Here is a 25,316-nt window from a genome sequence, read left to right on the forward strand (position 1 = left end):
CTGCCTAAAAAGAAGGGGGTGGTGTCTTTAAGCCAACATCTGTTCTAAGAAAAGAGGCAATGAACAATTTTGTAATTATATTGGAAATGCTTCATCTACAATAATTAGAACATTCATACAGCATTTTCAAGAGTCAGCTTAAAATAATGCACACAATATGTTAATTTCAGAACATTCTATATGCATCAATTGGTTGTATTCACTGTTTTTCTTCCTCTGCAGGTTCACATATGCCCACCAACAGGGCTGGTACTGCTTTCCATGACACACCACTGAGGGGTATCAGACTTCAGTAATCGAGGTGGAAATTAAGCTTCACACACCAGCAGGCTGACAGATTCCAAACCACATTTGATGAAGCCTGAAGGTTTTTACTCATGCACAGTAACAAAGGAAGCTCCTGCAGCAGCCAAGCAACCACTGGCTCTATAGGCAGTATGGTGGCAGACAGCGATGAACCGAAGCAAGCTTCACATCTAGCTCCAGGGTCAGGACTAAAGCTGGCAGAGGAAGGGACTATTTGACCTCAGGTGCAACAGCTTCAGAGAGCTTGTGGATCACTTGACTTTAATGGGCCTGTGAAGATCGACCACATTCCTTGTCAGCCTCCTGTACCATGTGGTTGCATTAGAGCCAGCTCCTATTTAACAAACACCAGTAGAAGCCTGAAACATTAACATGTTATCCTAACTGGTACAAAACTTAACTATATCTTACCAAGAATTATAAGTACTTGTGCATACTTTGTTAACAGAGTATAAGATCTAGAATTCCTAAAAAGAGTATCACAGAATCTTAGTTTAAGCCTGGGCAATTGCACACATACAGGAATTACAAGGCTTGGAATTAAGGACAAGCAGGTAAGGAGTTTTCTTGACCAAGAGGCAGGGGTGAAGTGCAATCAAACTTCATTTGAGCTTGCATCCTGGAGCTTTATACAAATTGCAAAGTCAATTTAATTACTTAGTTTATTTCTTTATGCTTTTAGAAACAACTATGGCTGGATAGAACAACAAATAGCAGGAAGTGAGGGTGAACTGTTTGTAGTCCTTCACTCATCCACTAATGCATACAAAACAAGCTTCACAAGTTATTTACTGGCTCATTTACGATGTCTGACATTGAACACCACCTCTAGGGTGATGCTCATCATCTTCATAGACTTCTCCATTATAGTGGTGTTTTCTTTTTTGAGATGGATCAAAGTCCACTAAATCCACTTGTTCCATTTCTTCCGTTTCTTCTATATCCTGCCTTGTAGGCAGAAGTTTTTCAAGTAAAGATAGCTTATCTGAGGACAGAAAACCACTCTCTGGGAAGTTCACCTGCAATCAACAAGAACTGGGGTTACTCAAGTCTGCCTGAATTGGCCCACTACAGGTCAAATACCTGCCAGGGTCAGCTTTATCATCACAGATTACTTAAACCCAGTGCTCTGAAGCTAAAACACACCCACCCACCCCCCCTCATCTAAGTCACTAAGCTATTTTTTAATGCCTGCAAGAAGTCAGCTACCAACTCTGGCAACTTCACCAAGTCTTATCCAACATTTATTCTGCCTCAGGCTTCCCTCTAAAATCACCCTAGAAGAGAAGTACAGGATATAACATTAGAGATAAACTCAATCTCCTCTAAAAACTGCAGCAGACAGAGCCTGCTGCCACAGGTCCCAGCATTAGCTTTTCTCCAGAGAGAAAATTACCATTTTCCAGCCTACACCTTTGCTCCAGCACAGGGCAAGTTACTAATCCATCCCTCCTACAGAAGGATGGAAACTGAAGAAAATTGCCAAGCAAATGGAAATTTACAAGTTATCTGAAGAAATTCTTCTGGTACTTAATGTACTTTCAGCACAGAATGCTCCAGAAGTTTTCCCTCTTTTTCTGAACTGTAATTCTGCTTGGTGGGCTACATGCTCTCACCATTGTCAAAAATAAATACTAAGCCAGGACACCAGATAATCTGTATCTCTTCTGGATTGAGGTAATGCTTAGAGGTTAAATTTTGTATAGATACTCAGTGCTGAACTGTGCCATGGAAGTAAGTTGATCCACTTACCCTGAATTCTATGATCAGACGTCCTTTTTCATATGGTCTGCGATAAATTGGCATACCTTCATTCAACACACACTTAATAGCCCCATGCTTGACAACCTGGCCTAAATAAAAAATAAAAGCACAAACAAAGAACACCAAAAAGCACCAAACCAAAAACCAGAAGAGATCCATGCACGCAACAGAAGCAGCTTTATTTTAAAGTCCCTTCAACATTTATGTGACCACCTACACTGTGGTTAGCCAGCTACACCAATAAGTAGTAGTCTTAACAGGGGCTTACTGCCTGGTTAACTTCCAAGTAGGAAAGCAGGTTTCATGTCTACAATAAGTTCTTGTAACCCTGTTATGCTTCCCAAAGGAAGCATACTTACAAATTTATTAAGTGCTCCATCAGTTCCAAGGCGGAAAAAGTGGTTTTCAGAGACCCATTGCCTTCAATTCTCATGAAGTATCCTCAGGATACAAGTATGTCCATGAGGTAAGGTCTGTTACTGTATCATGCAAAGAAAGTTACTGCTGACTGCTATCCGAAAATCCTGTTTTCTTTAAAGATTTGTACTGAAAAGATTAGGAAAGAAGGTTTGTACACATCCCTTGTACACCAAGGTGGGATGTTTCTCTTCCTTCAGGTTTCCGCTTACATTCAATGTATGCTTGGACTTCTACTAGAAAGCAAAATAAGACTTACCAGGATGGGAGGTAATTATAATAGTTCTATTATCCAGTGTTGTGATAGGCTTTTGAAAGCCACATAGTGCTTCAACCAGTTGAATATCCATAGACATAAGAAGGTCTTCATCTCGTCTAAGGCAGAACCAATCAAAAATAGTCACAGAGAGGAAGCAGCAGTGAAAGGATCATACCCAACTTCAGTATTTAACTTGGCAAGGACAATAAAGCTGTAATTTTAATAGAAGCCCAGGCAATTAAAAGAATACTGAATATTGAGGCAGCACCTCAAGTCAGCAACTACAGCAATGACACTGATGCCCACCCAGAGTTGTTATGATCAAGTCTAGCTATCCAGAGCCTGGAAATGTTTACTGAAAAGAAGTAAATACAGTAAGGTTCACTTACATCCAGTTTCACTGCATTGTTCCTTCCCAATTCTAGGAAAAATTTCACTCAGCCTCCTAAACACTGCAACTGGGACAATCAAACCCTTCCTTTATGTAGGTTAATAGTTTAAGTACATCAGCTAGCTCTACATTATTCTATCACACTTGCTTTCTGAAGATCTGTTACTATGGAAGTTTGAACAGATGATGGCCACTCCGGGTTATGCCAGAAGTACCTTCTAGAAAGCACCAAGAAGCACCTGGAGGAGATAATGCCATTTTTTTAAATTGCCTATTCTGACTCCAGTATGGCAGTACTAGCGATATCCGTGTGCACTCCATGTTCAACGGGTACAAAACCCTCCAGACTATTCAAATAACTTCATGATTTCGCTCATCCTGTTTTAAAGGTCTCTGGAAGGAGGCTTGCCTGAAAAGTTAATTTTAGACTCTGACAGAAGAGGAACATTCCACTTGTTCCAGAGCATGACCTCAGCATAACCCCACAAGACCAGTAATATCAAGGATTATCTAAGGACACTAGAACTGAAGGTAGTGGGTGAAAGATGGACAAAAATAAGCCAGCAACAGGTAACCATACAAACAGTTTGGCTCAGATTGTCCCTTTGGCATAGCCTATTCAGTATCTGGTTTCACTAGAAGTTAAGAAAAAAAATAACCAGCTGAGTAAGTTTATCTAAAGCAAACAGAAGTGATTCTTAACCTGTGAGCTCAGTGTTCTTTGGCACAGCATTCTGACACCACCTTCCAGAGCTCAGTACCATACAGGACAATCAGGCAGACCACTTGCAGGTTTGTCAAGAACCTCTGGCTCACCATTCCTATTTACAAGTACAATGTCAGTGGCTGGTGTTGAGACAACTGCTTTCTCTAAATCCATTCATTCCATTACTACTGCTGTGAACAGCAGCAGTGAAGATACCAAGTGCAACACATTCTGCCAGATGACCAGCACTGCTTTTAATCAGACCAAAACATACTGGACAGACTCATTCCAGGAACAGTAACTCAAAACTAGGAGACTTGCAACACTAACTAGTACTGTCTGGTAACACTAAGTACTTGAGATGTGGTCAATACCGCTTGAGTCACTTTTGCTTTCACAAGAAAGAACAGACAAGACTGATTACCCTGCCCAGTGCACTCAGGCAGGAAATGAAGCAAGGGAAACTACCTTTGGTCAGAAGGGTGCATGCTATATCCACCAAGTTTGTCATAAGATCCCTGAGCAAAAGTGAACACACTAGAAGTCTTCTGTGTCTTGTGGGCAACGAACACACGTTAACTTTCTGAGCTAAGTGATGGAATGCTATCCCAGAAAAATCAAGGAAATAATCACAAATATTGACATCTATTAAACAAAACCTCAGTGTTTCAAGAGCTCTTAAAATTCAAGATTTGTAAACTTAGCAACCGTAACTGGTTTTGTTTGCTTTCCATCCCTTCCACTGCCAAGATTCACACATTATCTCAGCCACAGGTGATCTTTAGCCACATGATGCCATTCACTGATATCTCCAGTAGAAAAAAGGTGAGTGGTAACCAAGGAAGCACGTGGACAAGCATCTCATAAGTTAACACAACAGAATTGCAGTTTTTACCTTGTAAATACAGAGTGGTCTTTTTGATCCAAGACAATAATTATATCCCCTGGCTCTAATCCTGGCTCTTGGTCCCCTTCACCATGGAAGGTTATTTTTTGACCATCCTTCATTCCTATCACAAAAAATAAACAAATATTTTTCACCGTTTTAAGTGAAACACAGCAATAAGAAATATTTATGTAGGCACAAGCTGGTACTGGGAGATCTGGATCTTTAAATTAGAAGATCAGGGCCTTCCCTTGAAGCATTCCTCATGTTTTTTTTTAATCCACTCACATGTCCAACAGATTTTAATCGTGTCAACCTGAACTATGTCTCAAGATCATTAAGCTTCACTCACTGTAGTGCAAAACAGCCACCTGCCGAAATAAAGTTCTTAAGGGAAATATTATCAAAACAGCTTCTGTTAAATGCATAAGTACTAAACTGAAAACAGAAATTCAGAGTACATTTTGAGAGTAAGTGACCAATCAGCTTTGCCAGTTTTATAAATGTATGTGGCAGAGCTACTTACGAAACACGATCTCTGTACCTGCCAAGTGCAAGCAGCACTCTCCCTAGGACTGTAACTGCCACGTAAGAAACCCGTTTTGCCCATACAAAGGTCTTTACCATGAATTGTAGCTGCCTCATGCTAGCTCAGTCTGTTTTTCTGTAAGGAAGGGAAAAGAAACTTTTTTGTGACTTCACTATTTCAAATGTCAGCAATATATCCCTACTAGTCCTTGTATTTAATGTTACTGTAGGATTTTTCCTGTTAAAAATCCAGGCATTGCACAAGGTGTGCTTACACATAACAAGAATTGCAGGTGATTATCAGGTGCAAGACTGTAGAAGCATCAGTTTGCTCCACCTTGCAAGCTCCACTACTGCAGAAGACTTCTCCCACCAACTTTTGAGCAGCCTCCTCAACAGAACTGCATTTGTCACTCAAGACTGTTGCATCCTCACATCACTGCAAGAGTTTGTGTAGAGTTCCACTTTGCCAAGCAAAGAGTACCTGCACTGAGCAGCACTGTCAGGGTTGCATAGCAAACAGTTCTAAGCATGAGGCTTAGCACTGTCTCTGCACCCTATTACTATAGCAGACCTGGTTCCCCTTCACACTGAAACACAGCAGAAGTGATCGGAGTCTGCAGGGTTTCTCCATTGGCAGGGAAAACTCTTTAGGCAAGCTTGGCCAGCAAGTGGTTGAGTTTTATTTTCATCATGCCACCAACCTGATCAAGACTCATTTTTGAGCAATCTCCTAAGCACAACCTACTGCTTACAACACAGCAACTTTCAGAATTCGTTCTTAGTTATGTACACAGGTATTAGAACATAGAAGTAATTAGACTTCCCTAAAACCAGGTTCCCTACTTTTTAAAGGCAGCAACAGGTGATTTAACCGTACGTGCATTCAGCAGTGTTACACACTAGATCAACACTACGCATTTATTAAACCGTCTGGTTTAGTGCTGCAAAGTCAGTATATCCTAGCTCAATACTTCAACTTAGTAAGACACCTCACCTTTGTCAATGTGAACTTCCAGGATCTTCTTCTCTCTTACAATTTTTCTGCCAGTGCAGCTCTTACACCGGTCCTTGGGGCTGATACGTTCCCCATGCCCCTGACACTCCATACACACAGACTGGATTTGTTGCACCATTCCTGGCCCGATCTGGTGAATTCTGATCTGCATGCCTGTTCCCCTGCAATTAGGACAGCATTCCACTGCACCTTTCTTACCACCACGACCTGAAGAGAATAAAAGTTGGAGATGGATGGTTATGTGCTGCCAGAAAAAAACCACCCCACAAGCTTCAGAAGGAACTTGTGTTCAGTTTCAGTTACCTTCACATTTGTCACAGATAACATTCTTCTGCAGTGCAAGTTTCCTCGTTGCACCGTTGTACATATCTTCTAAACTTACTGACAACTGATGGACTACATTTTTGCCTGTAAAAGAGAATGTGTATTTACTCAAGTTTGAAAGCTTTGTCTCCAAATAACAGTAAGCTTCCTACATCACTATGCTCAAGTCACAATAAACCAAGTCTATGAGCTTTAATGTAGCTTTATCTTGTTTTGCTGTTATCAGTCAATAGCACCTTCCTACCTGATATCAAATTAGGTAACAGTTCTAATGGTCTTGTCAAGACTCTTCCATAAAAGCACAAAAAACAGCAAACAAAATGCACAGAACTATAGACATTTAAGTTTTATGTTGCAGGAATTCAGTTTTAACAAAGTGACTGAGCATGTCTCCTAAAAGGAAGTGGGCAATACTGTCTAGAATTAGCAAAACAATTTTTTCCTCTTAGGAGGGGACTTTCTAGAAACTGACCTGAGCAACTGAAGTTTTACACTTCAGAATGAATTAGAACTTCAGCTACTGCAGGCTTAATTTTGTGAAGGATACCAAGTTCTGGCTTAATAGAAACACTTTGATATAACACTAACATTTTGATGCAAACCCATTGTTCTTCCTTTGTCACCAGGTCTACATTAAGAAGTGACAGGGTCAGCACTACTCTTACCCCGTTTAATTAACACTAGAATCTTTCCCAGAGTGATTAATCTAGACCTTAATTTCTGAGCAGCATTTTAGTGCAGCTTCCACTCAATTCCACTGGACAGCACAGGAAAATGGGCTGAATTCGATTTGGCTATCTTCCTTAGATATAGTTACCTGCAATTAAAGACCAAATTCACATTTAGACACTACATAGGGTAGCCCAGTTCTAAAGTAATTTTAAGGTATGTCACTGCTCCATTTCCTATTCACCTTAATAGCAGCTAGGCTTACACTGAGCCAAAGGCTTGTGAGACTTAAAATCTGTTTAGCTATTAATATGAGACAATACACAAGAGACCAGACTACTGCCGTACAAACCAAACGCTGTCCCCTGCTTGTTTCAGGTATTAGGAGCTAAAGATAATGTTTCCTCCGACTTTGAGACCAATCCCATAACTTCATTTTAGCGCTACTTGAACTCTTACACCTACAGCATTGTCGTCGGAGGCTTTAATCCCGTCTACCACAGCGATCATGCTGCACAACCCAGGAAAGCGTCAGAAGATGCACGTTACCTCGTCTCTCTCTCTGCATCCTCCCTCCACCGCCAAAGAACATATCGAATATGTCCATAGGTGACCCGAAACCACCACCAGAGCCACCCTCCTTGATGGCCTGCTCGCCTCCTTTGTCATACAGGTCCCTCTTCTTCGGGTCTGACAGTACTTCGTAAGCTTGGGAAATCTGCTTGAACTGCGGGAGACATACAGCGTGCCTCAGACACCCGGGCCTGGAGACCCCAAGCAGCCCCCCAACGCGCCCGCGGCTCGCCAGGCCCCTCCCGCCAGCCCCTCGCCCTCCCCGCCAGCGCGGCCCCGACCCCCGGCCCGCCGCCCACCTTCTCGCCCTCATTAGGGTTCTTGTCAGGGTGGTACTTGAGCGCCAGTTTTCGGTAGGCTTTCTTTAGCTCCTCGGCGGAGGCGTTGGGCTTCACGCCCAGCACATCGTAGTAGGTAGTCTCCTTCACCATGGCGGAGGGCGACCCCTGAGCACCGAGCGGTCCCGCACCCCGCGGCGGCGGCTACCCGCCCAGCACCGATGGCGACTTTTCTGGAAAGTTCCGAGCGGGTCCCGCATCCGGGCGCTTTTTGAGTCGGCAGCGCCCCGCCCCGGACATAACGCCCCCACCGTCCGCCCCGCCCCCGGAGAGCAGACAGCCAATAGAGGCGAGGAGGCGGAGAGCAGTTGGCCAATCAGAGCCGCACCTCGGCGGCATAGCTCGCCCGCCTCCGCCCCTCCCGGCGTGCACCGGCAGAACACGGCAGTGCGCGTGCGCAGGGCGGGTAGTGGGCGCTAGGCGGCGAGCGCGTCCGCCTGTCAGCGACGTGTGTGTGCGGGACAGGCCCTACCCCCAGCACCTCTCGCCCTAGCGCTGCCGGCGCGTGGCCGTTTCTGGCAGGGAGGCACCGAACTGCGGCCCGGTACGCGGCAGCACCTATCCCGCCGCCTTTCTAGCCCTGCTCCGCGCCCCCCCGCCGCGGGCCGGGCACCGCCGGGCCGGGGGTTACCGCGCAGGCCTGCCGGCGGTCCGGCTGGCGCCGCAAGGCGCGGGCTATAGAGCGCCTGCGCCGGGCCGCGCGGCGTGCCCGCCTGCTGGTCACACGGGGCCGCTCTGCAGCAGCTGATTGGCTGCGCCGGCCGGCGGCTCGCGCGCGGTAAGGGTGGGGGGCGGTGTTGCCACGGTGATGGGGCCCGGCTGCCCTTCTGGCCGGTGCCGCCGCGGGGGAGCGAGAGACGGGGGGGTCCGCGGGGGCTGCCCGGCGGCTGCGTGGTGCTGGTGCTCGTTCCTATGTGCCGGGCCCCGCCCCGGTGGTAGGGCACCGGGGGTCAGCGGCGGCGCCCTGCGGCGAGGTGTGTCGGCCGCGGCGAGGGGGCCCGAGCCGGGCCGGGCGGGAGGTGCGGCCGGGGGGCCTGAGCGCCCGTCGCGCCAATTGAGCGTGTGACGGTGCTGTGGTTCGCATAGAACGGAGGGTTGCTTCCCACCGGGATAGGCCCGCCGCAAAGTCGGGAAGAGGAGCGCCTAGCGCTGAACACCAGGCAGGGGGGAGGGTGCGGGATCTTTGCTGCCCGGAGGCAAATTGGTTTAAACGTGAGGGCCCATTTTCGTATAATGGTCTGTCTGCAGACGGTTGCTGGATGTAGCTATCCCACTCTCTTGTCCTCTCTGTCTTCTATCGCTTTCTTTGTTTTGTAGGTAAGTTAATTTCCCAGATCAACTCTGATTCAGTGGGAAACAAATAACTTTTTTTGTGAGTAGTTTTTTCTGTCAGATGGAACTGCTGATCCAGTTGATTTTTCCTATGTGATCTGTGGATGTGAGAATGTGTAGTGATGTAGAAGGAAGGAAAATGGGATTGCCCTTTCAACAGGAACTTGCTTTTAGGTTATGCTTGTATTAATACTGTGCCTTGCCTTCAATTTCATGAACGTGAGCCCAGTTAGCAGAAGTGATTTGGCTAATGAATGGGCTGTCAGCAGAATTCCTAGACCCTGTTCCCTAGGAGTGTGACCCATCAGGAAGCTGCATGTTAGTAACATACCGTTTGTTTTGCTGTATAGCACAGTGATGCGTGTGTGCTGGCTCGTGGGGAAAGAGAAATGCAGTCAGCGGCTGAAGCTGCCACACTTGGAAGCAGTGATAATTGGGCGTGGCCCAGAGACTGGGATAACGGATAAGAAGTGCTCACGGCAGCAAGGTAAAGTTTAGCTCAAATCCTGCTTTCTACATGCAGCAGCAACCAAACCTGTGAAGTATGTAAGATAAGCACTCGTACGTGCATAAACACGAGAAACAGCACTCGTGTTTATCAAGAAACATCATTCTTTTGTTTGGCTAAATTACATGAAGATAATGGACCAGTGTTTTGGCTTAATTCATAAGCCTGCTTTGGGCAGGGTCTAAGTGAGACGTTGCAGTTTTTCCTTGAAATCTAAGCAGGCTTTCCTTAGGCTTGCTTCTGCACTCACCAGTTTATGGTCTCCTTTCTCTGCATGGTCCATAGTGTTTTTTGATTCTTGAAGCCATCAAGCTTTTTTTATAAGCACTTAACGGAGACCGCTGGGTCCTAAAAATCAGACAAGACACCTAATGACTGGAAGTTCACCTTCATAAATTAAGGCATTGAACCTTAACATGAGTCCTCAAGCCCACAGTCAGGTTCCACTGCTTGCACTCTTTGTGAATGGCACTTCATCTCCCTAGGCTTCCACTAACTGATTTTTAGTATCATTTGTTATTTTACAGATGTGCTGGGAGAATATATCAAAATATCTGTGATCTCTAAAATACTCCCCTTCACACCTTCCCTGCCTTTTCTGCCCTCTGACACAGTTCTGCTCCATGTCTTGTCACAGAGGGCTGGTGAGGATAGAAGGACATGTAGAAGACTTCCACAGATTTCATCTTTATTCTGAAGTAGTTTTGCTGATCTGTGATATGAAACACTCAGGTGTGACTCTATGGGTTGGTTCTGTTTTACCTGTGGTCCTGGAAGCGGGATGAAGCAGAAGTATTCTTTGCATCTGTTCACAGAGATCAGAGTCAGAAGGTAGCAGATCTTAAAATACAGGAGTGTTTTTTGCAAGGGGTGGCTTGGCAGAGTTCTGGTCTTTTTTTTTTTTTTTTTTACACTATTTTGTGACACTTTGTTCTTTCTTTCCAGTTCAGTTAAAAGCAGACTGTAACAAGGGGTATGTCACAGTTAAGCAGGTATGTTTTTAAATGGGTGTATGGTATTTCTGTTACTTACGGGGCTGGTTAGTGTACTGAAACTTCACAAATGTGGCAAAAGATGATTCTGATCGCCAGGTCTGAAGGGGCTGAAGCTGTTTCATGACCAAGGAGAGCAGAGCAAATGGACCTCAGAGGGAATCTGTCTGTCCTTTTTTCTTTTTTTTCGCGTGTACCTCAATGGAAAGACTATACTATTCCTTCCAGATATCTTACCATCTCAGCCAGACTTGCAGCATCAGGAAACACTGCTGTGAACCCTCAACCTGTTCTTCCAGTTGCTGCATTTGGGAGATTTTGGAGTTCTTTCTCTAAACTTGCTGATCTGCTTCCTGAGCCTTAAACTTCTAAAGCTGAGGCAGCCCTTCATTTAATGTCAAATTGATTCTTGTGTTAATGGGACTGGGCAGTTGTGGAAGGTTTTTGTTTTGGTGGCTGGTGGAGCCAAAGGTGTCGTCATCTCTGGGAATGGATGGGATGTGAGACGGCACTGAAGGCATTCTCATGTTACTAACTGGATGGATGTAGGCCTGCTCTCATATACTTAGGAGGAGCAGTATCCCTGAGATAGTTCAAAGGAGAAGCTCTCTGACTTCAGGTGCTGGAGCATATATGTACACCTGCAGTATCGGCATGTGTGGACAACACATCAACATGTTCTGTCTACTGAGGAGTAATGTTTTCTGTCAAAACACCTCCGGAGCTCAGTAAGCACAGGGACCTCACCAGTATCTGCTGAATCCAGCAAAGATTTCTCAGACAGTTTTTCACAGAAGCCAGCCTTAGCCACAATTTGAATACCATGTTACTGGAATCTCAGGGTGGGCAATACTTTCTGGTGGCAAGTGCTAGTATGGTTTTGCTGCCTGCTCTAGAGTTGCTTGGCAGGTGATACATGTGCAACATATCACAGGGTTCCAGTGATCAGTTGTTTGTCAAACATATCGGCCCGGGGGATGTGCAGTGTAGCTGACTTGAGTGAAACCATGGAACTGTAGACTGAAAAGATCCTGTCTGGAATCAGGCAGGTGCTTCGTTGTAGTGAATACCAATTGGTGAGAGGCACAGTCCCATTTTGTGAAGCAGGCAGGTATCACAGTGACAAAGCTAAAGAAACATTCTGTGACAGTGTTTATCAGTCACAGGAAAGAGCTTGTTTCTTAAAGCTTGTTCCGTGCATAAACATTAAACAAAAGCATTTTGCTGAAGTTCAAGACTCCTAATTTCCCTAGGGTCGCCCTCCTGATCAGGCAAAATCCATCTACCAAGCAGTCGCTGTAGGTTGCCCTCACCACTTGTGTTATCAGTTATGTCTGAGACAGAGGAAAATTTATTGCTTTTCAGTTATCAGCTAAACTTCAGGTAACTTCTCGGACTTTAAAACACTGTTTTGAGGGGAAAATTATTTTAAGAGTTGCATAAAGCTGTAAACTGATGCAATGAGAGAAGCAGGTAAAAATTTCACCTTGCAGTCCTCATTTTCTGCTAGAACAGAATAATGGAGTTGGTTTTGTGGAAGTGTAAGATGCAAAGTGAAAATAAAAGCAGTGAAGTACAGATAGGCTGGTATATACTTTGTATAAGCTGATATAGACAGAGAGGTTTAGCCTCTCTTGAAGGAACAGGCAAGTGTTGTCACTGTTTGAACAGTCTTCTGTGGCCTGGAGAAGGGTTATCGCACTTGGCTTGGGAAGGAAAAGACAGGAACAAGTAGTAGTGTACTCTTCTGGGGGCTCAGAGAGACTTTTTTCCTGATTTTTCTTTATTTTTTTTATTTTAATTTTTTTATTTTTGCCTACGCAGGAGGGAGTGTGTTGCAAGTGTTAGCAGTGGGCTACGCTTGGTGGGCCCATGGTTGTGAGCCTGAGCTCGTTTCCCTCTTGAAATAAGCCAGAAGAGTATGCTTGCATATTTAAAGGCAGATTTGTGGGGCAGCAATTGGTAGAAACAGAAAACAGAATGTAGTGAAAAAGAGAAAAAAGACAAAGTAAAATAATTTGAAAAAAGGGAACTTTCTGGGGATGATTGGACTGAAATAATTTGTTATCACTACTGTTACTCTTCAGAAGTAATTGTTACTAAGGCCATTATTATTTAAACAGTTGTTTAATAGGTTGTTAATTTTTTTGAGCAAAGTGCAGCATAGGTCTTGCTGTAACTGTAGCCAGCTGCTACAGAACTGTCAGGTCCTTATGACACCGTGTCCCTGAGGTTCGTGTGCTGACAGCTGTGATTGCAGGACTGGGTCATAGAGAGTTGTCTCCAGCGCTGTACTTTCTTGATCCTTTAGAGTGGGTTGGTGTGGGGAGGAGGTTCAGTGAACACAAAACATTTCCTTTCCAGGATGGTGATATTCCATTACTCCATAACAATGGAGTGGTGGTTGGCGATTCCAGTTATAACACCATTTACTATTTTTTCCCTCTTTTTCTCCCTACCAGATAGGTGTCAACCCAACTAGCATTGATCTTGTGAATATTGGCAAGGACAGAGAGGTAAAAATCAAGCCAGGCCAAGTTCTGCATATTGTGAATAAACTTTACCCCTACACAGTGCAATTTGCTGAAGAGTCAGGGAAAACTGTTACAGAAGCAGAAGAGAAAATACAAACTGACAAGACATCATGCGAGGACTCCTGCGATGATGATGATGATGTGGAACTTGTGCCCAGAAAAACAATGAAGATGGAGGTAGTGGATACACAGGGGAGTTCTGCAAATCCCAAGCGAAGCAGTACTGGTGTATCTCCACATGAAGGAACTTCAAGCAAAAAGGCAAGTGTAAAGTTATTAGTACTTGAGGTGTTTGTCCTGGGGTTGTCTCCTCCATCAGGCTTTGGTCTGTTGCTTTTGTACTGCTGATGGGGAAGTGTCTCAGGTGAACACGAATCCTGGGAGTACTCAGAACATGTGAGCTGAGGTGCTCAGGCAAAGACTGCTCCTAACATCACCCAGGTCCTGAGAAAGTTACCTGGGACCCATTCTAACCTGAGCTGAGGGCGTTTGTGTGTGTGTGAAGGGGCTTGCTTGTATCCAGTGAGGATTTAATATCTGGTTCCTTCCTGTACTTTCCGCCAGAAGAACAGTCCATGTGAGGTCAGCTTAGCTTAGTGGAATCACACAAGGGATGCTGTGCTGGCTCTTGAGATGAAATCTGCAGTGTTACAAATACAGCAGCAGTTATCTAAAAGCTTATGCATAGAGAATGGAACAACTTGACCTTTTTTTTTTTTTTTCAGTTGCATTACATTTTTCTCCTGCTTTGGTAATTTCTTATGGTAGAACCATGTTTACATGAATGAATGTTACCAATCAAAATCTTTTGAAAGGGAGTTTTTAGCCCTGCTGATGTGGACAAAATAAAAGACTGCTTAGTGCATCTGGAGCTATAATAATGCGGTTGTTGGAGGAGAAGGCACAGAAATGAAGACCCTTAGGACAAAATTTCAGTCCCAGATTGTGCTGGATTGAACACTTTCTTCATTTGTGAACTCATGCTAGTTATATTAGGGCCAGAATTGTGGTGGTATAAACAGGGAGACCAAGACAATTCACGCTGTCTCTGTTGGCAGTATAATAATGTTTGGTCATTTTCCTCTGTAAGAATATGATGGACATCATCGCTGATTATCGTGATAGAATCATAGAATCATAGAATGGTTTGGGTTGGAAGGGACCTTAAAGATCATCTAGTTCCAGCCCTTCTGCTGTGGGCAGGGACATCTTCCACTAGGTCAAGTTGCTCAAAGCCCCATCCAGCTTGATCTTGAACACTTCCAGGGATGGGGCATCCACCAACTTCTCTGGGCAACCTGTCTCTTACCAGCCTCAGTGAAGAATTTATTTCTTCTATCTAATCTAAATCTACTGTCTTTCAGTTTAAAGCCATTACACCTTGTCCTGTCGCTACAGGCCCTACTAAAAAGTCTGTCCTCATCTTTCTGGAAGACCACTTTAGATATTGGAAGGTTGTTACAATGTCTTCCTGGAGCCTTCTCCAGGCTGAACAACCCCAACTCTCTCAGCTTGTCTTCATAGGAGAGGGGCTCCAGCCCGCTGACCATCTTTGTGCCCCTCCTCTGGGCTTCTCCAGCAGGTCCGTGTCCCTCTTATGTTGAGGGAGAGCTGAACGCCGTACTGCAGGTGGGAGTCTCACCAGAGCTGAGGAGAGGGGGAGAATAATTTCCCTTGACCTGGTGGCCACACTTTGATGCAGCCCAGGATTCAGTTGGCTTTCTGGGCTGCAAATGCACATTGTTGGGCCACGTTGACCTTTTTGTCCACCAGCTCCCCCAAGTCCTTTTCCTCAGGGCTGCTCTCAATCCATTCTCTGCTCAGCCTGTATTTGTACCAGGGGTTGCCTCAACCCATGAGCAGGACCTTGCACTTGGTCTTGTTGAACTTCATGAGGTTTGCACGGACCCACCTCCTGAGAAAGCCTGTCAAGGTCCCTCTGGATGGCATCCCTTCCCTCCAGTGTGTTGACTGCACCACTCAGCTTGGTGATGTTGGCAAACTTGCTGAGGGTGTGCTCAGTTCCAGTGTCCATGTCGCCAACAAAGATGTTGAACAGCACCAATCCCAGTACAGACCCCTGGGGAATGCCACTTGTCACCACTCTCCACTTGGACATTGAAATGTTGGCCACAACACTTTCAGTGTGACCATCCAGCCAATTCCTTACCCACCAGGCAGTCCACCTGTCAGATCCACGTCTCCCCAGTTTAGAGATGATGACTGTAAAGTGATCTGAACAGATAAAACATTATCTCTTTTGAAAAAAGTGCACTTGAGGCACCTTCTACTAGGTAACCAAGGTGAGAGATACCTGCTTGTGTTGTCTTGATGTTCCTGTGCCTATCTTGTTTTCTGTACAAGCCACTCCTTGCACAGTGTCAAAAAATAAGTACATCTAAGAGTAGGGCCACACACCACAACCACTTCTTTCTTTTGTGCACAGCAGCATGTGATGGGACAGTTAATGGAGATCCCTGTACTTCCTTTGGTACTTCCTATCCATGAAGCAGAGGATGTTTTAGTAAAATAATCCGTCACCAATAGTACTGAAGAACTGTGCCATAACGTGTGTGCACATCATTAAATTCAAACAGATCTACAGCCGCATCTTGTTAAATTTATAACATTTGAAAAACTTAACTTTGAACTTTAACAGTGTCTAGTTAAAAGTTTTCAAAAGTAGCTTTGTGGGGCAGTTGGAGTAGGTGTGTTGGCATTTATAGAAAGGAAATAATTTAGCTGTTATTTTACTGTTGTATACTAATGAAAGTACTTAACTGAATGCTTTAAAGCATAATTGGATCCTTAATTATTTTATAAATTATTTTTTCTTCTGTGCTTTAGGAACATTTAGGACACTGGAGTCAGGGTCTGAAGAGCTCCATGCAAGATCCAAAAATGCAGGTGAGAGCTGTACACTTGTATTTTACTGTAGCTTCTGTCTAACAAAGTTAAATGAGCCTTCTGTCTTCCTTCTGCAGTTTAATGATCTAATTGACCAGTGGAGTACTGCATAAGGGCGGAATTGTACTTGCATCTCTCTGCAGTAGCATTACTTTGTGAGTCTCGACTATACTGATCTTGCAGAATGTCATTATCTTTAGCTCTCTACACTGTCAAATTTGGCCAACAGATTTGGAAAAGCTTGTTGGAAGAGCAGGCGAGTGGTGCAGTTGCTTTGTTTCCTCAGGGAAACCAAATGAGATAGGGGTGTGGTTTGAAGCTGAGCAAGTAGGGGAGGTTCCTGTTTTCTGGTGCCAGCACTGCCTTGTTTCCAAGCCTGGTGCTGTTTCCTGGTTTCCAGCAAACTCTTAAATGCAACACTTCTGTGTTAGCTGACAGGATATGACCCCTGGCTCCTCCCCACCCAGTTTCTCTGTGCCAACAGAGGTCTCCGGAGTGGTTTCATTTAACCTTCTGCAAATGCACCAGATGCACCTCCCTCCCTCTGCTTCCCTGTGGCTGCATAATGGCTTTACTTCATCTCTTTTTTTTGTTGTTGTCTGCTTCCTGTTTTCAGGAAGGTCAGACTTAAGATGCAGAAATCTGAGAAATGGCTTTTGTGGCTGCAGTGTATATGCACTTTCTTTTTACTGTATTCTGGGAGAGTCTTGAAAGAATCTTCCCTATCCATGTATAGAGCCTACTTTCTTTTTAAGTTACAGTAAATAGATAAACTCCTTCTCAAAACCAAGCTTTTTAGCTCAACTCCAAAACAGGGAGAATGGTCTCCATCAATACTTCAGTCTGACAGAGTAAGGCCTTGAAGCTTGGGTGCGTTTTAGGTAGGGGTTTGGTTGGCTGACTGCTGCATGGCGGTGTTAATGTCAGAGTTGTGTTCTTCCCTTTGTACTTCTCAGCAAGAGTATGTGTTTAGGAGAATGGATATCGCAGACATCTGTGATGCTTGGTTCTTGAAATCATGGGTAATTTCAGTTGGAAAAAAACTTTGGAGGTTCACCCCATCTGACCACTTGCACTCAGGCTGACTACCCCAGACTTTGTCTGTTTGAGTTGAGGTAATCTCCAAAAGTGAAGATCCCACAGCCTCACTGGGCCCCTTCAGGTGGTAATCACCCTCAGGCTGAAAATAATTTCCTTGGTAACTAATCAGAAGGTCCCTATTTCTTGACTGGTTTTTATTTCGTGGGGTTTGGTTTTTGGTGGTGTTTTTTTTTTTTTTTTTTTTTTAAAAAAATTCAAGTCTAAAGTGTTGAACTGCATAGAATTGTAGGAGAATTAGATGCCAATTCTCCTGGAACTGCCAGCAGTTTCAAATGAGGAATTTCAGTGTTACTATGGGGAGTGATAGAGCTATTGAAATACTTGCTTACTTTTTAAACATGACACTTAATCTTTATCCCTTAAATGGAATTTGATATAGCACTTACCAAGACAGTGCTTTCTTAACCCAAAAGAAAAAAAAATATTTTAAAACTATTCTTTGAATGTTAGAACATAAATAACTGTCTATGACTTAGTGTTAGCTTTATTAGTTGTGGTTCTGAACTAAATACATAAACAATATATCTGTTGTCTTTCCTTTTTAATCAAGTATTAAATAAATTGCAATATTTCTTCTGAAAACACTTGATCCTGATCCCATTCCCACTGGCTGCATATGCAGACACTAATGCATGTCTATAAAAATACGACAGCAGCAACCAGTCTTGCTGCCGAAAGAAGGAGTCCTATGATTTTTGTGCTGATAAAATTTTAATCTTCCTTCCTGTAGAGCAGGACTGATCAGTTCTGCATATAAACATATGAGAATAATTAGCAAAGATGACAGACACATCATCCATCTCTCACTCATAGATGTGCTGCTAAGAGATCAGAGACACAGCACAGTTTCTGCATCAGAACCTGACACATTTTCACTGCCAGGGCAGGTTGCCCACCCCCCCCCCACCCCCCCCCCGTTGTCCATGTGTTTTGCTGCTGTTTCTCTTATCAGCTGCATCAAATTGTTGCAGAAGGCAAAAAAAAAACCCAACAACAAAAAACCACCAAAAAACCCCAGGGGGAGTAGGGCATGATAGACAGGAATCTGTTTGCCTTTTTGTGGGTGATCTTACAAAGTAGCCCACTGGGTAGCATGAACTGAAATAGCTTGGACTTGAAGGTTTTAATCTTTGTAATGCTGGCGGCAGTCTGCAGTGCTGAGGATGCTCTTTGTAGCACCTCTGAGATTTGTGTTGTGCTCCAGAAATCTGTGAAGGATGAGGCAGTCCAGTGCATTCCTAGGTGCTCTATATTGAGCACAGTGCCATGATTTTTGTTTCAGTGATCACAAAGCTTGAAGGTAACCTGGTGGAAGTAGAGTTTCCTAGACCTCACTGGTATCTGAGTCCAGGTGATTTTTCCATCTGTAGCAATGGTTAACTTACTGCTATTACAAGAATAGAAACCATTTTCCTTCAAGTATACAAAGAGGGGTGTGGAACATCTCTCCATGGCTGCCTGGTGCATTGACAGGGGAGAGGGTACATATCCTGGACCAGCTTAGTTCCACCAGAAGCCTTACTTGAAGTGGAACTCTCTGCCTGCTTGATACTGCTCCCCATCTAAGTAATCTGTTCTGGCTCTTTTCCTGGCACTCCCAATTGCACTAGCAACACATACGTGGGATATGCACATGGGTAAGATCTCAAAATCCACTAAATGTAGTGCTTATAGGAATAATATATTTAACTTTTAATCACTAAATAATCTACTTACTTGTTTTGCAAGGTTTACAAAGATGAAAAGACTGTAGTCATCAAGGATAAATATCCCAAAGCACGTTACCACTGGCTTATCTTACCATGGGACCCCATTTCAAGCCTGAAGTCACTCACCAGGGACCATCTTGAACTCCTGGAACATATGCATACAGTTGGGCAGAAAATGATTGAACAGTGCCCTGCCAGAGAGAGTCTGGAGTTCAGACTGGGCTACCATGCTATACCCAGTATGAGGTAAGACTTAGATGAGTCATCGGGGGGACCCTGCCCTGGTTATACAGATTTGGGGCTGAATCTGTAACGTGATCTGGCATTGCTGAAGAACAACTAATCCTCCAGAACACTGCAAACAGTTTGGTCTCCAAGTCCTTTGGGTGCAGCTGTGTACTTGCTGTGTATGTGCTGATGAGCCACACAGGCGTCTTGGGTCTAGTGGGAAATGCCTGTGGGATTCCCCTGGCAGAAGTCTGTCACTGGGGCTACTGTATGCCTGTGGTTCAGTCCCAGCAAAAGAGACAGCACTGCCAATGCTAGTGCTAGGGCATCCCCCATCCCAGGGCACCAATCTGGGATCAGAGAGTGACTCTTAGGCCTATCAGGTCCTGCCAGATCCTGAGCAGGGATCTGAGTCTTGTGTGTAAGTCCAGGTCTTACAGCGTCCAGATGCCTGTGTGTATTGCAGTCTGTGTTCCCAAGTTGTTCAGTTCTTGAATGAAGCTTTGAGTCCCTGATCGAGTCCCGTTCAGGTACTCTACGAAGTTTAAACCTTTGGTTTATTAAACCCCCTGTCTCTGCCTTTTTGGAAGCTAGCAGGGATTAGACTGTAGTTAGGGGCCACTGGAATATGCAGGCTAGTGACCTTGGCTGTTTAAGTGACCTTGATGCTTGGCATGAGACAGTGCTTCCAGAACAGATCAGTTTTCTTCTGTCGCAGGACTATGAGTCAAACGTAAGGCTGACCCACAGTCCCAGCATCGGCTGGCAGTCCAGCCTTGCCTGAGTTGTGTTTGCAATGGGGACTACTGCAAAAAAACATCAAGCATTAACATTATTCTCTCTTATCTCCACAATATATTTGCTTCAGTCAGCTACATTTGCATGTAATCAGCCAGGATTTTGATTCTCCGGCCCTGAAAACCAAAAAGCACTGGAACAGTTTTACCACAGACTACTTCTTAAACTCTGAAGGTAATGATTACAAAAGGTATTTCTTAACAGGTAATCCTGCTTGTGGGTTCTGGCTATGGGCTTTTTTTCCAAACAAATGTGTAAGCTGTGAATTCTATTCTAGTAAGTGATAGGTTTTGTGTAATTTCAGATATTGGGGGAATAGCACTAAGTAGAAGTCAACGGAATTTTGTGACTGGTTTAAATTAGAATGCAGTGATGACATGCTGTGCATGCAAATCAGTGCACAGAGATTCTGCAGTGTCATGTGTTTCATGATGCCACATGGTCCCAGTACCTCTGATCTCTTTATTTTTTTTGCAGATGTGATAGAAATGGTAAGAAGCAAGGGAAAAGTGATGGTGAAAGATCATGCCTCTGAACTTCTCAAATTGCCCCTCAGATGCCACTGTTGCAAACAACAGCTGTCCACTATCCCACAGTTAAAGGAGCATCTCAGGAAACACTGGCCAAAATGACTTTGCAAAAAACCATCTTACAACCCATCTTCAGATTTCAAGGCTAAAACTAAGACCTGGAAATGCTGGTGGACATGTATGGTTTTTGTTAACTGGAATGACTATACTGTGGGAAAAAGTACCCTGGATGAGGCAGCATACTAACTTTGTAATAGCTTAGCCAAAAAACCCTTGTAACAACCCAACATAAAGTGACTTGCGAAATTCAAGGTGTGTTTGCAGCTTTGTGGTACAGCCACACTGATCTGTACGTGAACCAAACTCTGGAAGAAGTGTTTTGTTTGGGTGAAAGGATTTATTTTTATTCAGAAGCTGAGGTGTTGAGCCTGAGGAAAGAGACAATGATTTAGAGGTCTTTCTCTTGATGTCTTCAGCCTATCACTGAAATTTCCTTTGAGTGATACGTTTCAGAGGCTGCTGTGGCTGACAGCAAAACTGTAAAAGGGGAATGTACTGAGGGAGTATGGGTAGGATCATCAGCTACAGTGTGCCACTTTGCTGTGCCACACCATGGCTTGAGATTTCAGTGCTGCTGAACTTCCCTGTAGCTACGGAACAGACACCTCGCCTCACCAGGGTGCCAGCACAGTCACTGCTCAGGCTTTAAGAGGGGCAGCCTCTGTCATGTACAAGGATTCTGATTTATATACAAAAATACATGTATAATACACAATGACCAGCTTTACTGCTCCCAGAGTAATAAACTATCAAGGCTTGCAGTTACTTGGCTGCATATGTTGAGGTTGGTACAGAAATTGTGTGGTTTAATGCTGCCCTGTTTCTCCACATTGGGGATTTTGGTGAGCCCCTGTCATTCAGTTGTTGTCAAGATGTGAAATCCCAGATAGGCAGCAAAGCAGGAGTAATAAAAATCTGTTTCATGGTCCAGAACTGGTTTGTAGGGTTCAGTTTCATTCGAAGCTCATCTTTGACTTGTTAAGCAAGATGTCCTCTGGTGAAATGACTTCAACAGGAAGAGCACATAGACCTTTTGTTATACAAGGAAAACACTGTTTGTAATTCTTGGTAATGTATTCTGTGGGTAGCAGGCGTCCTCTTCTGTGCCCCCATAGAGCTGCATGTTATTGCGTGCACTCTGATGGTAAATACTGACCTGTTGCTGCAGGAAAAGAACAAAGATGTTCCTGTAGTGGAGGGGGTGGACAGTAAGGGTGGGGGGTTGGCTGTGGCCTAATTCGAAACACCAGTTGCACTTTAGTTTTTCCTGATGTTAGTAAAATTATGCCTTAATTTAGAAAGCAAAATTAAACTAAAAAACCCACCCATAAAAATGACAATTGCTTTGTTTAGGGATTCGCTCTTGACCCAGTCAAACCAGGGCTTCACTTGGCCCCGAGGTGTAGTTATGCTAACGCTTAGCAACAGGAATTATTTTGGGCCAAGAGCAGTTGCAAATGCTAGAGAACTGTGGTTTTCCCCGCACGGCAGACACAGGCCAGGCAGGAAAGCCAGGCTGCTTCACAGTTACATGCGCTGTTCATGCCCCGTGGCCTGTCACATCTGGGTGGGGGTCATGTTCTTTAGTTAGTACCTCCCAGAGCAGGTGAAAGTGAAGCACAAACACTGCAAGTCACAGTTGTCACACACTTGCATGCGGAGCACTGGTTTCTGAGGGGCCACCATATGTATGATGTCATAAGTCAGCAGCGTTGGCAGAACTGCTGCCATGAGTGCCCCAGGTGCGCATCTGTTGCTTGCATTGACCCTGGGTGGAGTGGTGGCAGGGCAGTGGTAGTAACAAGTGTGTCCAGCACTCACTGTATGAAGCCATAGCTGCACAGAAAAGGTCTGCAAGAACAGCTGCAGCGGCCACAAGCAGTTTGAAGCCTATAGGAGACAGCCACGTATCTATGACCAAGGGTAGCCTCAAGGCCATGAAGAAAACTAAAATGGTAGCTGTAGACATTGGCACTGGTTACTTCCAGTGTTGCTTTGCAGGGGATGCGTGGCCTTACTACACTGCTTCATCTACAGTTGGGAAGCCCATACAGGAGACTGGGAACAATCAGAAAGAAACCTTTGTTGGTTTCTTTCTGTTAGCAGCATACCTTTAGCACTCATCAACCCAGGAAGACATGGCATACTGGTGGATTGGAACCGTGTCCGAGATACTTTGGAATGTGTCTTCTGGACAGAGATGAAGACTCAGCCAGAGGAGCATGCTGTTCTGGTGTCAGTGCCTCCCCTGTGTTCCATCACTGACAAGGAGAGAGATGCTGAGATGATGTTTGAAGGACTGCATGTGCCTGCTGTCCACATTGCCTACCAGTACTGTTTATCCATGTACTCTTAGGGAAAAATGTCAGCTCTTGTGGTGGAAAGTGGCCATGGTGCTTTGCATGTGGTTCCATCTATGAAGGTTAGATTATACGTAGCATCACTGGGAGAGTAGATTATGCTGGCTTGGACATCACATGTTATCTCATGAATTTACTAAATGAGTCTGGAAACGTGTTCACAGCTCAACATCATATAAAAGAGAACTTCTTACACTTCTCTGGATCTTACACAGGACTTGAGTTTGCCTGTACAGAAACAAGTGGATTATGAGCTGCCAGGTGGACGTGTTGTCACTGTAGGCAAGGGGAAATTCCTTGGTGGTGAAGCGCTCCTCAAACCAGCTGACAGCAGCAAGGGCTTTTGCAGCTGATGCTCACCTGTCTCAAGAAGTGTGATGCTGATGTCAACAAAAAAATGGTGGGAAACACCCTGCTGTGCAGGGGCAGCACTATGATGGACGGCTTTGCTGACCAATTCCAGATGGAACTGGCCAGGATGTGACCCAGTGACCACCTCGTCATAGCTGCATCTCCTCAAAGAAAGTCTTGTCTTGACTGGTGGGTCTGTTCTGGCCTCACTCCACTCTTTCCAGGAGCTCTGGGTTTACTGGAGTGAACATGGAAGAACATGGTCCTTCCCACATTTTTAAGAAGCGCTTGTGAGTAAGACACTGGGTGCCTTAAAAAGATCAGTGTCATCACTGTGCCTGAACCAAATCAAAGAGAACCGCCCTTCACCTTTTGCTGCAATTAGAGATTTCTGCTAGAGCTGTGTTATTTTTGTGATACTGTGTGCCTGAAATAGTTTCTTTCTTTTGTATTTAATGAAGCTTGACAGCAGACAGGTGAGAGAATGAGGCTTCCATACAGCCATGTTTGTTCAGGCATTGGGAAATTTCTCAAGTGAACTCTGTATTTCTGCATTAATGGCTTACTTTAATTCCTGCTAACTGCATCTGTTTGTAAGAGCTTCCACAGAGCTCAGAAGAGCAAACTCAATGCGTCTGTAAAGACAGCAGCTAAGGCAGAACGTATTTCAAGATGGCACGCACCACCAAGAAAGTAAAAGAGCATCCCAGTAGAAATCAAGGGAAAGCAGACTCTTGGCCACTGCTGAAAAGAAGCTAAGGCTCAGCAACTGCAGGAGCAGGAGGCAGGACACCCCTGTGGAGGCTCACACACTAGGTGATGCTTCCAGCTCCACTGCTGCTCAGTCAAAGTTCACTCAGGAGGGAGAAGGGTCGTGGAAGCCAATGGAGTTCAGTGATGAATTACCATATGCATGATTTAGAAGACTGGTCTTCTGCCTGAATGGCAGATTTAAAGTGATTGTGCTGTGACAGAAAATCAGAAAAACCCATATACATACATTAAAGGAACTGCTGTGTTTAGGCACAGGCATGAAATCTCAGTAAGCTGGCAGTAGTTTTACCTTTTCTTGGGTTCTTTGAAGAGGGAATCTCTTTTTAGGCCATAGATCAGACTGCATAAGACCTCAGCATTTCCTGGCATCAGGAAATTTAGCAATGTCAGGAACTAGCAGCGTCAGTGTCACATTTCAGGTGCAGGGCCAGAGCCTTCCATACCTTGGAGAGGACTGCAGACTCCATCATAACCACTTTCTTCAGGTCTGTTCAGACTATGTTCTGCTGCCATTCTGAAGACCCAGATCCACTAAAACACTCCTACCCTGTGCAGCTTTTCATGTGTTTTGCCATCCTGGGGCTTTACTCTTGGAGTATCTCTTTCCGGTGTAGTTATGGTACTTGACAACAGGCTTAAGCCATACCCACACCGCTCAGAATATGCAACGTAACTCAGGACAGCTGGAAATAAACCCACTCCAATGCTTCATGCAACACCAACAACTACGTATACCGCTCTGCTACAACAACCCAAAGCCAGTACAGCACATACAGTGTGAGCCCACGTGGCCATCCCAACATGATGGAGTTCCCGCATCACAACAACGAAGATCTGCAGCACCAGGCACACGCTAACACCATGCGGTGAGCACACAGCCCACTGCTGTGTCATCGGACACCTCCAACAGACAGGAAGTGCCTTGCTTGTGCTGGCATTCTTCCACAGCACCT

The 25,316-nt window shown here is 44.7% G+C and overlaps 3 protein-coding genes across 7 annotated transcripts; 2 read left to right on the plus strand and 1 right to left on the minus strand.

The window, feature by feature from the left end:
• Positions 1 to 62: 62 nt before the first annotated feature.
• Positions 63 to 8,386, minus strand: DNAJA1 (DnaJ heat shock protein family (Hsp40) member A1). Of its 2 annotated transcripts, XM_080372988.1 has the most exons (8): positions 8,141 to 8,386; positions 7,818 to 7,995; positions 6,579 to 6,683; positions 6,255 to 6,482; positions 4,739 to 4,853; positions 2,747 to 2,862; positions 2,059 to 2,159; positions 63 to 1,325 (listed from the first exon to the last, which is right to left on the minus strand). In XM_080372988.1, the coding sequence occupies exons 1-8, from the start codon at positions 8,270 to 8,272 to the stop codon at positions 1,107 to 1,109; spliced, it is 1,194 nt and encodes a 397-aa protein (XP_080229114.1). In that variant the 5' UTR covers positions 8,273 to 8,386; the 3' UTR covers positions 63 to 1,106. The 2 variants fall into 2 exon arrangements, with proteins under 2 accessions (XP_080229114.1, XP_080229115.1); XM_080372989.1 differs by lacking the exons at positions 7,818 to 7,995; positions 8,141 to 8,386 and adding an exon at positions 7,312 to 7,336.
• Positions 8,387 to 8,486: 100 nt separating this feature from the next.
• Positions 8,487 to 21,129, plus strand: APTX (aprataxin). 4 transcript variants are annotated; one of them, XM_080372994.1, is made up of 8 exons: positions 8,487 to 8,723; positions 9,862 to 9,998; positions 10,965 to 11,011; positions 13,474 to 13,806; positions 16,393 to 16,452; positions 19,282 to 19,508; positions 20,359 to 20,462; positions 20,766 to 21,129. In XM_080372994.1, exons 2-8 carry the CDS (start codon positions 9,869 to 9,871, stop codon positions 20,918 to 20,920), a joined length of 1,056 nt encoding a protein of 351 aa, XP_080229120.1. In that variant the 5' UTR covers positions 8,487 to 8,723; positions 9,862 to 9,868; the 3' UTR covers positions 20,921 to 21,129. The 4 variants fall into 4 exon arrangements, with proteins under 4 accessions (XP_080229120.1, XP_080229122.1, XP_080229123.1 ...); XM_080372996.1 differs by lacking the exon at positions 8,487 to 8,723 and adding an exon at positions 8,740 to 8,957; XM_080372997.1 differs by lacking the exon at positions 8,487 to 8,723 and adding an exon at positions 8,997 to 9,153.
• Positions 21,130 to 21,782: 653 nt separating this feature from the next.
• Positions 21,783 to 23,998, plus strand: LOC308056974 (actin-like protein 7A). The gene is given in 10 exon segments (XM_080372990.1): positions 21,783 to 22,966; positions 22,969 to 23,231; positions 23,235 to 23,289; positions 23,292 to 23,302; positions 23,306 to 23,421; positions 23,423 to 23,562; positions 23,565 to 23,719; positions 23,723 to 23,766; positions 23,768 to 23,840; positions 23,842 to 23,998. Coding segments are annotated over 10 exon segments (1,074 nt in total). The 5' UTR covers positions 21,783 to 22,791; the 3' UTR covers positions 23,884 to 23,998.
• The last annotated feature ends 1,318 nt before the right edge of the window (positions 23,999 to 25,316 follow it).

Source organism: Falco punctatus (assembly GCF_963210335.1).
Source record: "Falco punctatus genome assembly, chromosome: Z".
Lineage (NCBI taxonomy): Eukaryota > Metazoa > Chordata > Aves > Falconiformes > Falconidae > Falco > Falco punctatus.

What these genes read in the sequence shown, in the direction of transcription:
- DNAJA1 (XM_080372988.1), bottom strand. Translation starts at nt 8,272, where the DNA reads ATGGTGAAGGAGACTACCTACTACGATGTGCTGGGCGTGAAGCCCAAC. An exon ending in GGAAGTTCACATTGACAAAG is followed by an intron (nt 4,854 to 6,254) that starts GTGAGGTGTCTT and finishes TTTTTGTGATAG; the next exon opens with GAATGAAGGATGGTCAAAAA. An exon ending in TATAATTACCTCCCATCCTG is followed by an intron (nt 2,160 to 2,746) that starts GTAAGTCTTATT and finishes TTTTTTATTTAG; the next exon opens with GCCAGGTTGTCAAGCATGGG.
- APTX (XM_080372994.1), top strand. Translation starts at nt 9,869, where the DNA reads ATGCGTGTGTGCTGGCTCGTGGGGAAAGAGAAATGCAGTCAGCGGCTG. An exon ending in GAAGTGCTCACGGCAGCAAG is followed by an intron (nt 9,999 to 10,964) that starts GTAAAGTTTAGC and finishes CTTTCTTTCCAG; the next exon opens with TTCAGTTAAAAGCAGACTGT. An exon ending in CTACTTCTTAAACTCTGAAG is followed by an intron (nt 20,463 to 20,765) that starts GTAATGATTACA and finishes TTTTTTTTGCAG; the next exon opens with ATGTGATAGAAATGGTAAGA.